Below are 17,995 nucleotides of genomic sequence, written 5' to 3' on the forward strand. Positions count from 1 at the left end.
ACAAGTATCAAACCCAAATTGCGATTCGGTAACCGAATCTCAATTTAGGTTTGCGACTCGGTATTAAGAAGGGGCGTTTTTAGGGTATTCCTTCCTAATACCAAATCGGATCGCTATGTATGAATGTTTTGCGACCGAAATGAGGTTGCAAAACATTTGCATTTTACCACCTACTTCAAGTAGGTGGTAACCCATCCGCAAATGGGAAGGGGTCCCTTGGGACCCCTTCCCCTTTGTAAATGTTTGTAAAAACCTTTTTTTAAGGGCAAACAGTGAACCACTGCCTGCTCTTAAAAAATGAAAGGAAAACTTTTCATTTAACTTTTGTAAAGGATCCCATTTTCCCTTAAGGAAAACGGGCTACTTTACAAAAACAAAAGACTGCTTTATTTAAAAGCAATCTCAGACATGGTGGTCTGCTGACCTCAGCAGGCCACCATCCCTGTCATTTTTGCGACCTACCTCATTAAAATTCATGAGGTAAGTCATTTGCGACCCACTGGGAATCATAGAAAGTGTTCAAAACACTTTGATACATGCCGTTTTGCGATTTTCTAATCGCGAATCACAAGGATTTGCAATTTTTTCTTCATACATCTGGCTCCTAATGTTTAGTGCAAGATCCCATACTTTTTGGATTAGTCTGGTTTCCTGGTTTCACAGTCAGGAACTTACCAACTAAACCAGAACCCTGTCACCAGACTTGATACGAAAACCACTCTAATTGATTATTCCATCACCTTTTGACCATTTTATTTATGTACCATTCAGTGTTAGCTCCGATCCCAACAGTGCTGGCCTGTTTTTGGCAAATATTCTTGTGCCAGAACACGGTTTCTGCCCTGCAAAATCATCCAGACTGCATGCACACTGGTGCAGCACATCAAGGCAGATTTGAGTGCCATAGCTAAGCGCACCCCATTCAGTGTGGGCTGTGCCTTGCTGACTCAGTCCTTTGAAAGGATTAGGGTCTTTTATTCCCCTTACTAGCATGCCCTGCTCCAAAAGACTCACTTCCTGGACAATCAGTACTTCCCTTTGTCAGAGTGTCCTGGTTAGGAGCAGATGTTGGTATTCAGAAGGACTACAGCTGGACATTGCCACATCTTCCCTCCGACTCAGCAGGTCATCAGGGGAAACTGATGCATTCTCTGCGTATCACTTCACAAGTTGGCCAAGAGATAAACCAAGATATGAGAGTATTTACTTCGCCAACCTCTCTTCGAAAGACAGCTCACTGAGATATCTTATTAGGCTACGGACCTGTGACATGTAGGACATACATGGTGCTCTGCAACAAGCACATTATCACGCTTGCCTACTTTAGGAGGAGTCAAACCTGCGACCAGCACATTTCACACAGATTGCTGATGCAGAAGCATTAACCTCCCCAGCTCTCTGACCAATATTGTACTCTGGACTGGATAGCTATTCATAGATGTTTGAAGCTGGTAGTTTTCACTTCCTAAATTATCTGAAAATGCAGTGTAAATTGTGATCACAAGGCTTGGCCACAAGAGCCTTACCGTTTGATTTTCTTCTACTTGTTGTCAATGCAAGGTGTATATGTAATAACAGCGCATAAGCAGATAACAGAGCATAAGCAAACAGTCACAGACTTTGCGACTAATGAATGGGTCCCCACACTGAGTTTCTCAAGTACATTTTCCCATCTGTAGCTCTGCGTCTCTTTTCACATCAGAACCGATCTTTCATGCCAGGAAGAGCCACAAATAAACAGGATGTTCCTGTGACTGATGCAGTTAATTTGTGAACGAAACATCATTCACAGATCCATTTTTAGGTCTGACTTGGCAGCACAACTGTTGCCAGATGTGATGTAATCAAAAGAAGCGCCTTCAGGAGTATTGCATAAAGGAACTGTGGCTCCGCCGTGATGTTGGTTCACCTGAGTACAGTTTGTGCTTTGGCCCAGTGCTTAATTTGAGCCGGTGGTTTCCACTGCTCAGCACCGGCACTTAATAACCAGCACCAGCACATTTCATGAGTAACAGTTAAGGACACATTCATTTACGGGAAGATTAAGTGATTTGCCAAGAATCAGAGGATGTTGAGCCGACACCGAGACTCGAACCTGGTTCCCCAGCTCCGAAGTCGGCAGCTCTGGCCATTACCCCACGTTCCCTCCCCACTTTCATAATTAGTTGTTGGTTCAGTTTTAGTCAGCGCCATCAGGAGAGAAGGCTGGTGCAAGCTACCTCCGGACGAGAACCATGGCACATATTTTTTTTTTTTTTTTTTAACAAATTAACCACTGATTTGGCCAAAGCTGTGTGCTTCCACAGAAGGAGTGCTTACATTCCAAGCAGCTGTGGTAATTTATTTAACAAGCTGTGTGAGCTGTGGCTCTGTATCAAGTCAAGCTATTGTGTTACAACAGGAACTTGACCCAAAGGCCATTAGGTCACACACAGGTCACTGTAGTTCTTCTCTCGAAAGCAGCACAGATGGGAGGAGGCAGGACTGTGTTGCTGTATTGTAGTCCCTGCCCTTCCTTCTTCCTTTCCATCATCAACTCCACACATACATTAACATGGCACTCCTTGAGGGAATGGTGTTTTTTCTTTTTAATTTCGATATAAATGGTCTAAGGGCCTGGGAAGCATTCACGTAGAGGCTTTGTTAAGCTCCTTGGCTCCTCTTAGCTTATTCCTCTCTCTACATTCCTGCCCAAGGTCCTGGCAGTCGTTACCTCCTCAGTTTTTATATGCAGAGCCATTAGATCAAGGTGAGAACATCAAGAGTACCTTCACCTCACAGTTTCTTTTTTACATCTGTGGTGACTTCACTACGGAGGTACTTTTCCAAGTAGTATTTCTAGCTTTATACATTTAAATTCCAAAAAGTTAATTTAAATATTATATATACATGTTTTTTTTAACATTACAATGGTATTAAATGTAATTTATTTCAAATGTAATTTACTTAAAAATGCACATTTTTGTATCTTAAATTAATGTATCTAATATACTGACATTTAAAATGACTCTAGTCTGTATCCTAAAATCCACTTGCTACACCTAAACATGACATCACCCTGAACACTACAACGTGTGAACCCTAAAAACCACTTGCTACCTCTTAAAGCTACCATTATCTGAACCAGAAAACTAACTCTTAACGCTAACCCATCCTCAAACCCTAAACACCCCTTACTACACCTTAAATGCCAGTCTGCATGGTCATTGGATGAGGCAATTCTCTTAGGGCCTGATTTAGCGTTTGATGAATGGGTATTAATTATTTGAAATCCCTGCCTAGCACGAATGGCCTGGGATGCTGCTTACACAATTACAAGGTATTACGTTAAAAAGTTGTGCTATAGGAGTTAAGGTATAGCTACATGGGCAGTGTAACTGTTAGGCTTCTAGTGTCCCTCATCCGTTTCCAAGGCTTTCAATTTTTCACTTGTGCCTAAAATACCTAACTTTACAGAGACAAAACCAAGGGTGCGGTGCCGGGTGGCTTAACCGATCTGTGGACATCCTAACTTGGGCCCTTTGAATTTAGCCCAGGCTTACAGCCCTCCACATACGTTATAGGCCAACATGTCAAATGGACTCTGAACATCCTCTAACCCCCATGAACCTTCCAGATACAGACGTTGTACCGAATGCTCCTGATCTTTGAGGGTTGACACTCTGCAGTTTCTGCTTTCGTTGAGTTTCCACTCAATAACCATAATGCAGTATATCTAGGAATTATAAAACATGTATTCATCGTCTTTAGAATGAGACTGCTAGAATCTTCATCTCAGGGCCTCGATTCGGCAGTCTCAGCCTTCTGCCACAGCTCTTTGGCTGCCTATTCTCATTTCCCCCCCAAATTCTTTAGATAGACCAACCTTCAGTCTCCCAAATCATCTGCTTTTTTGTTTAGTCCAGGGATCCCCCCACTCCTACAGGACCCGTCACAGCTACGCAGGCCTCAAACCTTAACCAGGTGAGGATTCCGTGATTCTAAAACTGTAGATCGGAAGGACCCATTCTCTTATCTGCCTCCTCGATGGAACAGTCTCTCTCTCAACCTCCAAAATTCCTTCAACTACATACCTCTAAGAAAGAAGCTCAAAGTCCAACTTTAATAGGTAATCCTCACTTCCATCTGCTCTTCTGTGACACTCCAATCCTTACTAGCACCAACAAACCCTTGAGTGAACACATGCTTGATAAAACTTCACTAACATGATATAGCACATAGGCCTGGGCGGAGTTCCGCTACATGAAACTCTTCGAATGCTTCGAAGTGACCAAAAAGTCTGCCACGCTACACGGAGTTCTGCAAGCGGCGGAGTGCGTTAGTTATGCAGTTTGTGCTGATTTTTGGTGCCAGAACCATGCGCAGCGCCAGAGGGTGCTGCTTCTTTCTGATGCCCGAGTAGATATTCTACTTGAACGGCATCTTCAACGGAAACAGAAGGTTTCTCAATGAGAGCAGTAGCAATCATCCGTGACTGCCGGCGTTGAGAAATGTTGCCGGGAGGTGGTCTGCAGTAAGATACTCTCACTCGCCAACTTTACACTGGCAAGCGAGGAAAAGACGTGGTTTTTGGAACTCCGCGTGCTGCGCGGAGGGAGAAAAACTCTGCAAACTCCATGCCCAGGCCTAATAGCATGCTGATCTCTAAATGTCCTACCACTCTCCAACATACACAGCTCAAGCTCAAGTCAACCACCCCCAGCCATCTCCAGGCCAATTGCAGCAAGTCCACAACTTTGTGCATTGATCTCCAGCCTAGAGACAGTCAGTCCACCCAACCACAGTAGAAATCAGACACACTAAATCCAGCCTATACACAAATCTACCATTCTACGTGGCTTATCTCTATGTTAGACATGTCAAGCCTAGATAAGTGCCAGACTCAATGCTCTTAATTTGTTTTCCTCCTAGGTATAGCAAACCTTATCTAGAGTCAGCACAATATAGACACAAGCTCAACTCCATCCTTTCTATATTTTTCTAGGCCAAACAATAAGCTCACCTCACTCACTAAAAATCACCAATCTCTAACCGAGGCACAGAAAGTCGAGCTCAGCAATTAGAAATTAAGGCATATTGACCTGTTGTAGCTCTATTCGTTTCAAGGTTTAGTTATGTTTCTTGTAGTGTTAGAGATCCAACCATTTTAAGAGATGCATGCTTTGAAGGCCTCACCTGGGTTCTTCACTTGGAAGTCTGTTTTGCGCTGCAGGGTGGAAGGTAGCTCATTGAGGCGCAGAGAGAGCTGGCGTTTAAAGGGAGAATTCTTCTGGCTCAGGGCTGGGAAACCACGAAAGGAACCCTGCCTCACTAGCTGCTCGATGGGTGCGTGCCTCCGAGGGATAGCGTGCTGGTACCGGCCATCATTCTTGTCCACGGGTGTTGTAGCACTTTGTGTTGGGGAAACATTTCCAGGCTGGGCAGAGACTCCCTGCATAGGTACCGATGCCGTCTCTGCTGCAACCACAGCTGCCGCCGCTGCTGCTGCCGCTGCCGCTTCAGCTATAAACCACACACAAAGAATCCATCAGCAAGACAGCAAAAAAATAATTTTGGGAAAATGGTGCAAATTTCAATGTCCCACAAATTTGGTCACTTAAAAAAACAATATGTAATTGAACATCAGTACAATTCAGTGGCAACCCCAACTATACAGAGATGTCAGAAAGTAAAATAATACTTTTGGTTAATGGCAATTAATTTCATTTATTTGGAATGTCGAAATATGACTGGGACAATTGGTTTTTTGGCAATTGAAATTTTATAGCCTGAATCGCAAAGATAAATGTACACATGTAGATTTACTCCTATGTTAATATACTCCTGCACCCAGGTGCAAGTCAACACTTTTTTGCTATTCACCATTTACGAGTGTAGATTAACACCTAGGTGCAGACTTAAATGTTTCCATCTCTTGAAGTCATGGTGTGGAGATAGTAAGGCAGAATTATGAGTGAAAAGGTACTAGCTATCACATGTTGGCAGAGATTTCCTTGTGGTAAAGTATGGGGAAAAATAATACAGTATACCAAATATTAAATATATAATTAAATACTTTAATGTAAAAACAAATATGAAAAATAATGTAAAATAATTATTAACCTATAGCTTATAACATAAAATGTTACAGAGCATTTAGTTAAATTAAATATTAATATATTAATCTAATTTTTATCAACATTCTAAAAAAACATCCTCACTAGTATTTTACTATTTAATTAATTAGCAATTGTAATTTCCTTTTTTAATATATTCATCTACAATAATTTGAATGTTGTATTAAAAGGTTAATAATAGTTTAAAAAGGTAAATATTAATTTCGAAAATAATCTACCTTGACCTAAGGCTAAAAGTGCGGCACTCCGCAGGGACGAAGCTCGGAGACTTTGAAAATTCTCCATTGCTATGAAACAAACGTGATGTCCTACTGCCTACACTCCAGGAACCAGAGGTTATTAAACACGACTCCACCATAGCCCCACCTTCCTCACTAGGCCGACAAAGCGCTGTGTTCCCCTCCCCCTTCTGGATTACAACCGGCCTCCACCTCTACCCAATGCCACTTCCAGCTGCACTCTTTGAACACCTGCAAGCACCCCACTCTAGCTTAAAGACTCAGACCCCAACTAGAAAACAGCCCCCCTCTAACTATCAGATGTACACTGCACCACATTACCCTCTCTTCAGACTGCTACATCACGCCACACCCCAGAGGTTTCTACATAGTCTACCGAATCAACCACCTTCTCTTGCCAGCCTACCTTCTCACCTTCGGTCCCCCCACCTTAGCTTTCCTGTACTCTCCCCTTTCTTTCCCCACGCTGTTCCATCGGATATCGCAGTCTTCTCAAATACACTATCAGTGAAAAAACCCTTTGCATAGCGACTGTATTTCCCTCTGCTGTTACTATTAAATTAATAAAAATAATTTAAAAATAATTACATTTCAAGTTAATCTAACCGTTTCATACTATAAAACAATGATGTATAATTTAAAAGTCGAAAAAATGTACATAATTTCCTATGATGTGTTGTCTCAAGTCCTGGCTCTCATTATTTTCTATCAGAGTGAGTTGCAGTACTTGTCATTGGCCATGTGTGGCGCTAGATTTACTTTCAAACTGAGCTGGAGTGAATTTACTACTGTTTTGGGACCTTTATAACTATAGTAACTTTAGAATTGTAGTTTGTGAACAGCAATGGGCTAACTCTTTAGTGGATGGGTGTTTGTATTTGTCTGTCCCTCCATAAACTTCTCCGTAACCCTCTCCTAATCCCCAACCCATTTAGGAGTAACCAATCCCCATTTTTCAGCCACTCCCAAAGTTCCTCCCACATTTACTACTCAAAGGATTCCAACATGTACTGAGATCTCCACACATGTGGCAGATACACCTGCACAGAAAAGACAGGTGCAGCGGAGGGCTCTGCACATGGGTTAGTGAATAGCATTCTGTAGTACGCAAGTAGTACTAGTCTTGTACTATTCACTTACTGCAAACTGCAGTTTGTAAATCCGACTCTACAAGTTACTCAGACACGAGATCAATGACATTGCAACAAAAGATTTACTGTGTTGAAAGAACAGAGGAAAGTGTTTCCGAACGAGATTTCCCAATGATGAAAATAACACAATGCAAGCACAGAGGGACATCAGCCACAGTCCTCTGCAGCACCCAACATACACCTGGACCAGGCAGACCACCAAGGACTTGGAGCCTGCTTGGTCCGCTCACGGTTCAGCTCAGCACACATCACAGCTTATACCCTGCACCTCAGTCTTTATCACTGGCCAAACACGAGTCCAAATTCACATTTCATCCACTTTGGCCCTTCACATAATATTGTTACAATTTAATTCATCCCTCGTGCCACTCTGGCATAACTCACCTCTGAAGATCCATCGCATTTGTGACGCAGTAACCAGTTAGATAAACCCTAAATCAAGCCCTTAGTCTAAATGTTTCACAACAGATATATCTGTAACCCCAACTTCGTGCCTCTCCTTGGTACTTAGATATTGAGCTTATGTCTGATATTAAGTTCTGATAGGATTGCGGACAGAGGGCATACATTTCGGTCAGTAGCGCTTTTAGCGACAGTTTATAACACCATATCACAAGATGACCTTTTCAGTATCCCACCGGGGTCCTAGTCCGGTAGTTCCCCATACCTTTGTTTTTGCTCTTCTTTTTATCCTGCAGCTGCCGCATCACCTCCTCCCGCTCTGCTTGCTGGGAGGCAGACGTCACGCGAAAAGAGCCCTCGCGGGCAAAGCTGGTGCGGCTGGCGTCAAAAGAGGCGGTTACGCCACACTCCTTCTCCCGCTTCTGCTTGCGTTCCAGGCAGGCAGCGAAAGCGCAGCCCACAGCATGGCTCAGCCTCTCCCCCTGCAGATCAAAAATCAACAGTCGTTAGCCTGCTGTGGGTACCGCGTAAAGACTTGTCCAGCGACGCCACCCAGCCGCTGGGCTTTAGACATCATAGGGTGGATGCACACCTTTTTAGGGACCATCATTAAATGATGAAATAATAAGCATTACTGAAAGAATTGCTAAGCAAATTGCCACGTCAGTGAAGCAATATTTGATCAAACACAAGGCAGTTTCAGGAACAGTTTTGTAGAAAGTACTCCCGATGAATTATCAAATTATCAAATACCCATTTCTGCCATTTTACCATGTGTATTCCAACATACATGTCACGGAATTGGAAAGCATTACATTATATATAACCAAGTTGAAATAGCCAGAGTAATAATTTTATGACCGTCTGAACAACACGCTGGTTCATCAACACGATGCTCGTAATAGGCTTGCTGAATTTCCAATTGAATAGCTGTAGTAAAAAGTATGCCTTTCGACAAGACCCTGCATCATCGAAGCCTTTGATTCAACAGATGTCTCTTGCATAGAATTTTTTGGGGGGAGTAAGGCCTGAGCCTAAGGATATATGTCCATACTCCTACACCAGTTAACAACAGGATTGAGACTGGTGTTCGCAGACAACCTTTAAGGGAAACAATAGTCAAATCCCATCCGACTGTCAATGCTCCGTTGGTCGCCTAGTTAGTCCAGCGCTCTACATAGACACATGTACATGGTGTAAAAGTGGCTAAGAAGAGATCTAAGCTCACAGAAAGAGCATCTCAATTCATGCTGTCTTACAATGGCCTATAAAAAAGACACAAACTCCAGGGAGACTAGCTGGAATTATCCCAAAGTTTCCTGTGTCTCAAATTCCATTAGAGCAGCTGTGATTTAAACATTTGCAAGAGCGAACTAGAATGACAAGAAATAGAATAAGCGGTCTGGAGACTGAGCAAAAAAAAAGTAAACATAAAGGGATTGTCAGAAGAGAGGAATTAGAAAAAAATGCCCATAGAATTTGGAACATACCACATTTCTGGGGTTTGTACGCATCCTTTTTCAGATACAGTGGCTGGGTCTAATCTGAGGTGGGTGCAATGGTGGGGTGGGCATAACATAACATAACATGTGTATTTGTAAAGCGCACGTTCACCCAGAGGTCTTGGTGCTGAATAACAGATGTTCATTGTTACCCAACTCAATGGTACTCATTTTATCGACCTCAGATGGATGAAAGGCTGAGTGGACCCGCCGGGATTTGAACCTGTGACCATGAGGTAGCGCACAGGCCCCTGCAATGGACGCATTAGTCCACTGAGCCACCAGACCCGGCGAAAAACACGATGGATTGGAATGCTACCCCATGTGATTGCCAGTGGTGGTTAGAATATGTGCATGCATCCCTTCTATCACCTTTTGTGTGCAAGATCTACTTCCTAAACTCTCCAAACTCTTGTCCATGAATTCTTTTACACATCAAAGCATATAATTCACCACCAGAAAACAAATTCTGTTAGATTGTATTGTACATTCTCCAGCACGGATTTGTATCCAGCTGAGAGCAGGAAGGGCAATGTAATGTAAATAAATGACCCAGTTACTTCAAATGTAGCCCTTGATACCAGCATTACGATCTTAAGGTCACAAATTACATGATTTAATAGCACAAACTCACTTCTAAAAGTTTTTTTAAATTGTGAACTTGCACATGTATATTCTTTCCCTCTCGTGAAATATTGCTTAGTTTGGTGCAATATCATGAAGGAGCAAGGATGTCCCCCAGGCAGGGGTTGAAGGGCAGGGATGCCATGCAAATTGGCGTGGTCACAAACTTTTCAAAGGCGCATTCCCACCCTGAATAGATTCAGAGGTATAATCCTATGAGGGATAGTGTACCGTCAAAGTTTGGATTAAAAATATTTACTTTATTGTTCCGTTAAAGTCTAATACTATATAGAAGATCCTCTATTTCCTATCCCAGAGGCCCATTTAGTTCTATGCAAAACCAATACCACACAAACGTGTATGACTTATTAAAGTCAGGTAGAGTCTACAAAACTGCTACAGGTGAAGAGAAGAAAAAAGACATAGCAAGTGGTGCACAGGCACAGATCAGGTAAAAAGGCCAGCCTTTGGGTCTGGAAACACAGGAAGAGGACAGACCTCGATCTCTAGACAAACAGATGGAAAACAAGCATTTGAAATCCCCACAGTGTTGCTTTCCTCACCTATCGGCTTTGCCAATGCTTTTTAACAATACAGTGCAACATCATCAAAATAAAACAAAATAAAAGCAATGGCCAGGATGAGCGCTTTTGGGGGTCATACTGGAGATGTGCTTGCATGAGGAGGCATGAGCACGACTGCGGCATGACATGAGCACCATGCTTGCCACCTGGAGCAGTGCGTAGAAAGAAAACCTACACTTTACTTGTGGAAAAGTGCTTGTAGAAACTGGAGCAGCCCGACAGCAAAAGGCCCCTCCAAAACATTAAAAATAAAATATTTAAGGGACTAGGAGGCGCAGGGCACAACGATGGAGTTGGTGGAGGAAGTAAAGAACAAGCTTTATGCCCGTGCGTGGGGGTGAGGGAAATAAATGGGGGGGGGAAGCAGGGTTGGGAAAGGAATGGGCAGAGTAGGGCGAAGGTAGCAACACTGTGTGTGCTATTGGGAATGGGAGAAACAGCACATGAGGGAGACAGCAAGCATGGGGAGAAGACATCAACGCCAGGAGCGCACAGGGGCAGGTATTGGAGAGGACGCAGAAGCAACCCAAGAAGTAAGAAAAACACATGCACTTTCATGCAGTTCTAAAAGAAAAAGGAAAAAAATAGATCCCGGAGCGTGAGCAGTGCAAGGTTACAACTCATCCAATCAAGTGTGGTAAAGAAGCTAGGCTCCACAGGACAGACAAACACAAGAAGAGGAAGAAAAGCTGTTGAATAAGAAGCAAGCAAAAAAGAAAGCCAACCAATAGTAAACAAGCGTTGTCTGCAAGAGGTTTTTTGCAGACAGACAGCTAAAGGCCGCCTGTTGGTGAGAATAAAACACAGTACACCGACATAGGTCTGTCAAACTACCTGAGAAAATACTCACAGAGTCCTTCAGAGCCATGAAGCAGTGGCAGATCCAACGCCGGGTGGTCCCGTCCCGGCAGATGTAGGAGAATGCCTTGTCAAAGTTGCGGTCTGGTGCACAGAAGGACACTTTCTCAATTGTCTGGTCCACTATCAGATCCTGAAAAAGTAAGATCGTCACATCAGAAGCTGGTTTTCCAAGGTTTGATTTTGCCTGTGCTTGCAAGTGTGCCTAGACCTTCCTGGAATTACAAACACTGGCAACTACAAGATGAGCAGCCAGAAAAATATACAGTCAGCGAACCACAAGTGGTTTTACTGATCCCTCCAGAAGCCCATGCTCGCTCCTCATATGAATACAGTTAGGCAGACCAGCAGCAAATGGAGAGGAAATAGACAGATCTGGCCAACACTGTCTGTGGTAGGATCCAGATGACTTCTGCACATCCTAATTAAGGCAGTGATTTCATCATATGGCTTCCTGCCCAGAGCAACGGGGAACAAATAAGAACGCAAGTTGGCCACTGGATGAACTCACCCAGCAATTGATGTGACCAGCAAAAATAAAAATAGATCACACTGCTGTGCCTAGAGATTGAATGTTGTGCCACTTTCCACATCTACCATTCCGAATATAAAGCATTGCTTTGTTTGAGGTCAAAGATAGGGGGATATTCACGAGACACCTACATTGTTCTGAAAGTGACTGTCAACAAACAAGTTCTTTGAAAAAACCCAATAAAGATTGCCTAAAATAGCAAACATGTAAGAGTGCATGAGCGAGCGGCAGAGATCCTACAAGCATGAGAAAGAGCACAAGGCGATTTGTACAGCATAACCCTGTTAACTGAATCACCTTCAGGTGCACTAATAAGGAACTGATTTAGTCATGATGGGATGTCTCATCTAGCAAGGCATAGGTTTTCCCTGCTACTTTAAACTTCCTGTACCCTGTACTTGGACTAGCCGAAGATACATTTACAGAAAGGAATTGAAGGGGGCCAATGGCCGTCAGGTTGTCGGTGACAAGTCTTGATTCTAAGGTACTGGTCACATCATCTGCAGCCGAAACCATGGCAAGGAAAAAAAAAACACACACACAGTCACTCTACTTTGGAAGTAAAGGAATGAATCAAGTGGAGGGTTTGAAGTTTTCAAAAGCCAATTTTTTAAGTCTTCATTAAAAAGAGCATTTGAGAGGCGTCACAGTAAGCAAGCCCCATAATGAGGCACCTAGCCTTGCGGAGGTCGCGGACCCCTCTTCATGACTCACATTGCCGACACACAATGGTGGGATTAGGCCGGGCTCCAGCCTCTTACCACTTGCCGGGACCCCTTTAAAATTGCAGCCAGTAACACGGGAGCCATCCACGACGGAGAATGATCGAATGTGTGCCTTCTAATCCAAAAGACAAAGGGATTTTATGGGCCGTAAAGCACGTGACAGTTCCTACCTCCTGCCCAGACAGAACCCCCTTAGCCTAGCAGACTAGCAAGGGCACAAAAGCAGCACAAAAGTCTTACAGAGGGAGGTGGATGGGGGCACCCAGGAACTGCTGAGCAAGGAGTTCTTCCAAAGGGACAACAAAACCACACTCCTTTCTCACACCCCTTACTCATAGGGCCCTGGCGTGTCCCTACCCACAACTCCTTTCACCAGCTCTGGCGCAGGCGGACTCGCTTCTTACCGTTCCAGACCGCAAGAAAGATGAAAAACCACAAGAGAAATCTCCCAGCAACGCTGAAGAGTGGTCGGCATTGTTTATGGCGGGGTGGCGAGGAGGCCGGGACCCCCTACAGTTGGATAGGCGCCCCCACCTCTGTTGTGGAGAGAGTTGGAGGAGAGAGCTAATCCTTAGATGCTCTCCCATCTCTCTGAAGTCTCTCCTTGTTGCTTTCAGATGGACTGCACGAAACTGTGTACATTTTGAATAAACTGATGTTTGCTGTTGCTAAGAAAGAAGCTTTTAGTCTCTAGGGTGGCACGTGAAATATCGCTAAGTGGAACAGTATTCAATACTTAAAGTAACACTAACAAATCCCAGTTCTTCATCATGTTTTGAAATTATTTTTGGGGGTGAGGTGTGAGCGGTCAGAGAGGAAGATTTTTGAGAATCAGCAAAAGAGTCCCAAAAACGACTTTAATTTATTTTCCTCCTTTACAATGGACAGAACTCTGTTGCAGGCGCACAACTCAACAAAGCTCAAATAGAACCAGTGGGTGTTTTTTATTACTGAAATGTGCAATTCTATTCAAGTGAAATTCAAATTGAATTGAATTGAAATTAAAAAAAAAAAAAAAAAACAACATGGATCAATTTCCTTTACAAAAAGATTCCAAAGTACATGATTCATTCACTGCCCAGGTGTTCCTTCACAATATTAGACCAGACTTTTCATCTTTTGCACAGACGGAAAGTTTGCCTCTTTAACTGTTCAACTCCAACATCAAATAAAAGAATGAATTTTTAGCAACGAATACAACAGTAAAGCAAAATAGAAACCAAAAATTAAAGAACATACATTTACAGTCACTTTGTACAACATAAAATAACACACTTTAAAGATCACTCCAGATCATTTCTCTTCCAACACTTAGGTCATTAGGCCTACAACCACATGACCTGGCCACACATCTGGGGTGGGAGCCGGGATGGTTATTAGACCTATCTCAATGTTACAGAAAATCTAATCTCATCCATGCCAGGATCTGATTTTTACGCTGATTGATCATTCTTTACATGAGATGTAAGGATCGAGGCACTGGCAGTCTCACCTCTCATCACTTGATCACCTTCTAAGATTCCCAGAGCTTCTTGCTGTTTCAGCTGACGCATAATATGAGGCGTTTATGATAATTTATGAATGAAAGCGTACCAATCAGCTGACTTCCCTCTTACTTAACATCGTTACCAGTTTGTCGGTGGTCACGACTTACGATAGCAGCCATTCACACTGGTTTGGCATTTCCAGTAGAATGAAGCAACGTACTTCCAAACGCTTTGACTCAGATGGACAGCAGTGGTAATGCTGAACAGTCCTACTAGGTCACTGAATGCCAAGCTTGCCCTTGTAAGTTCCAGATCCTTTCCATGACCCTCTACCACAGTTCTGACATTTTAAGCAAAGTGACCAAACGTAATAGAAGGGCCACACTTTCACACACACTCTCCAGCACTTTTTGGAACTGTCTCGCAAACTGCAGAAACCACCATGAACTGATTAATAAAGCTGAATTATATAGCGTCCACTACTTTTGAAATGTATACTGACGCAAAAAAGATGTTCCATCTATGCAAGGTTTTATAACCAACCGCGGACCTTAGTGGAGGTATAGGGCATTTCCTCACTTCTCCCTGCCATAAATTTGGTTCTAACGTGTATCTGAGTTTTTCCAAGTCTTCATGAACTCGGAGATACAGGCAGAATAGAACATTTTCCAGTAGTAATTATCTTACGTTTCAGTGGGTCCTTAAATCGGGGTGTGTAAAGCCCTTGGAGACTCTTGGGACACCCATAACTGATGAGGGGTGTCCAGCGTTGTTCCTTTATGGCAAGATCTAGGCCATATATATATTTTTTTTTAAATCACTCCTCCTATAGACCTTTCTCTCCTTGTGGCTTCTCCTCATTCAACTAATATTGAGGAGTACAACTTTCCCCTCCATCAGATCTCATCTTTTACTTCCTTATCCATCTCATCGGTGTGTATAATCATTCGGCAACAGTATCTTTTACCAGAAGTTTGTCATCTCTCAGAGTCATGCTTTCTTCTTCTCTGTTGTCACTACATTTTTCAAGTTACACCTGCGTTCTCTATTATTCAGAATATCAACCGTTCCAGATCAGCCTTCTCCCTTTGGAGAGCAGTCATTCTTGTGCCTTTTGTATTTTCAGAAAGGCTGCCGTTGCCAGTGCCTCCATTCGCTCTTCAGGCTTCTCCGTGTTGGTTTCCAGGCAGGATTCGTCGGAAAACAGTTTGTCAATGAAGTTATTCAGCCATTTGTCAATTGAGGCCCTTTGTTGTCCAAGCAGCGTTGTCATATTTTACCTGTGAGTGGCATTTCTTCGGTCCGCCTGCCATATCCACCTTAGAAGTTGATGAACAGATGTTTGCAAAGCGCAGCAGATGCTCAGAAAAGAGTCCCAGTGCTAGACTCACAGGAAAAAGTTATACCTGAGCAAAAAGCCATGTTTTCAACTTTTTCTTAAAAATCTGTTCAGACTCTTCAAGGCGAAGAGAAAGATTATTCCAAGCAGAAGGCCCCAAAAAAGAAAAGGAGTGCCCACCTTTCCAGGCACAACTGATCCTTGGCACCTCTGCCAGGGTAACATTGGACGAGCAGAGTTCCCTATTGGGAAAGTAAAAATGTATTCTTGTCTCAAGATACTGAGGGCCTACATGATGTAAGGCTTTAAAGGTCAGCATCAGGTTTTTTTAACAGAATCGGTTTCTTAACTGGGAGCCAGTGTAAGGGAGCGAAGATACGGGGAACCCCTAGTTTTGAGAGGAAGATTATGAAGAAGCTGTGTCGCTGCATTTTATACAACTTGCATCCTTTTATTAAGTAGTCTGGCATGCCCAAGTATAGAACATTGATATAGTCCAGCCTTGAAGTAATTAAGGCCCGAATCACTATTTTCCTGTCCGGTAAGGAACGGAAATGCAGAAATGTAATGTGTACCTGATGTTAGACATGTTGTATTACTTTGGAATGCCACTTCATATGCTTTCAGCATCTTCCTTCTTGGATCACCATGGATAAGGGAGCAGCACCTCATTGGAACACACAAAAGGTGATGGGAGGATGCTTGCAATAAGTCTGACCACTGGCAATAGCTTGGGGTAGCACCCCAACGCATCGGTCTTGACCCTGCTCCTCATGGGAACAATCCAGTCTGAACTGCCAGGCCAGGTCCTTCCTACATCGGAACACAAGCAACCCAGGACTGGTTTCGTCCGAGTTATGGGCTCCTCAGCCGGGTTCAGCTTGGCTCCAGTGACACACTGAGCTCGGGACCCACGTCTGGGCACACCCATCCCACGGACCGCTGATGAGCCCATAACTAGGGCTAAACCAGTCTCGAGTTGCTTGTTCCTGTTTCGGGGAGGACCTGGCTTGGCAGTTCGGGCTGGACTGTTCCTAAGGCAAGGGTCAAGACTGATATACTTTATACACTGACAAGGATTAGAGTGCAGCAGAGTTGATGGTTTCACCAAGGATATATTACAAAGATTTTAATGTTGCACTGCATTGGCCACATAAACACTGACACGGCTAGCCATGCCTCTTTTCTTCACACAGGTGTTGAAGGAAGTCCAAACTTCTTCAAATGTATTCGCACTGTCGTGTGCTACTGTTGCAGGCTCCTCCATGTCGTAGAGTGACCATATTTTATTCCACCAAAGATTTAAAAATGGAGGATTCGCCTGTTTTCAAAACGGAGTACCTAATAATCTAGCCACCAAAAACATCTGTGTAATGATCTTACCCATTACAGACCCAAATGGTAGGAACTGCCCTCCCCCCTGTATTTAACCAAAACCAACAGTAGGTTGGGTTCTAATGAAATTACAGTTATTTCTTCTGAGATCAGAAATATAATGCCCAGGCCTCTGAATCTTTGGACATGTCCACCACCACCACGGCCCGTGCAGGTAAGAGCAGTGGGGCCGGGTGGGGGGGGGGATTTCAACAGACGATGAGGGAAAATTAATTATTTATTTAATTTTCCCTTGTGGTCGTCTGTTGAATCACCCACCCAACCTGGCCCCACCGCTCTCACCTGCACGGACCGCTCGTGGTCCACCACTGCTGGACCATGGTTCCTCTTTCAGCGCAATAAACACATGATCCAACCATAGCATTTGATCTGACCGGTGTAAAACTCCACTGCATTAGTATTCTATATGTTTTTTCCTTTTTACAGAGTTTTATATAGCATGAACTTGACCCGAATCGGGTATCAGAGCGCTTTACATAGCACCAGTCGCATTACATGAGGTCACATTCATCTTTAGGTCTCGCCTGAGCCAGCGCTATAGCGCTGCTCTCGCGAGAGCTTTTGTAAATGGGGGATCTGGAAGTGCAAACGAGTGCTTTCAGGCCTCCAAATACAGTGCATGTGCGCCGGGCGCGCACACCATTTGGCAGCCTGCACACCAACTGCTTGCACTTTCGCGCCCGCATGGCCGCTTTGATGTTTGATCGCGATCGCGATCACTTTCACTGCCGCTTGTTTATCATTGCCAATCCTTATGCCTGTGCGCCACCAGGCCAAGTTAGGACCCACTGCCCCTATCCGTGCGCCACCATACCAGGGTAGGAGCCATGCCCTCCTGTCCGTGCGCCACCAGACCAGGGTAGAAGTACTCGGGACTGTCTTGACCAGAAGTGCTCTCCAGATTGTACAAACGCACGTTTACAGAGACAAGTGCCCATATTACACCCGCCTGCCCCCGAGACAATCACAGCACCTCTGGAGGAATCGCCAACATTACACACTCCCAGGGTGAATCCGGCGGGAAACATGTTAGATGTGCGC

General features: G+C 43.9%; 1 protein-coding gene across 2 annotated transcripts in view; it reads right to left on the reverse strand.

Annotated features, from left to right (window-relative positions):
* NUMBL (NUMB like endocytic adaptor protein) overlaps nucleotides 1–17,995 on the reverse strand; it is a 266,566-nt gene that overhangs the window by 20,085 nt on the left and 228,486 nt on the right. For both annotated transcript variants that reach the window (XM_085625771.1, XM_085625770.1), the window contains 3 exons: nucleotides 11,469–11,609; nucleotides 8,174–8,390; nucleotides 5,176–5,502 (listed from right to left, as the gene is read on the reverse strand). In XM_085625771.1, coding sequence (XP_085481897.1) covers nucleotides 5,176–5,502; nucleotides 8,174–8,390; nucleotides 11,469–11,609 — 685 coding nt within the window. The remainder of the gene's footprint in view (nucleotides 1–5,175; nucleotides 5,503–8,173; nucleotides 8,391–11,468; nucleotides 11,610–17,995) is intronic.

The sequence above is a fragment of the Triturus cristatus genome, chromosome 9 (assembly GCF_964204655.1).
Source record: "Triturus cristatus chromosome 9, aTriCri1.1, whole genome shotgun sequence".
NCBI lineage: Eukaryota > Metazoa > Chordata > Amphibia > Caudata > Salamandridae > Triturus > Triturus cristatus.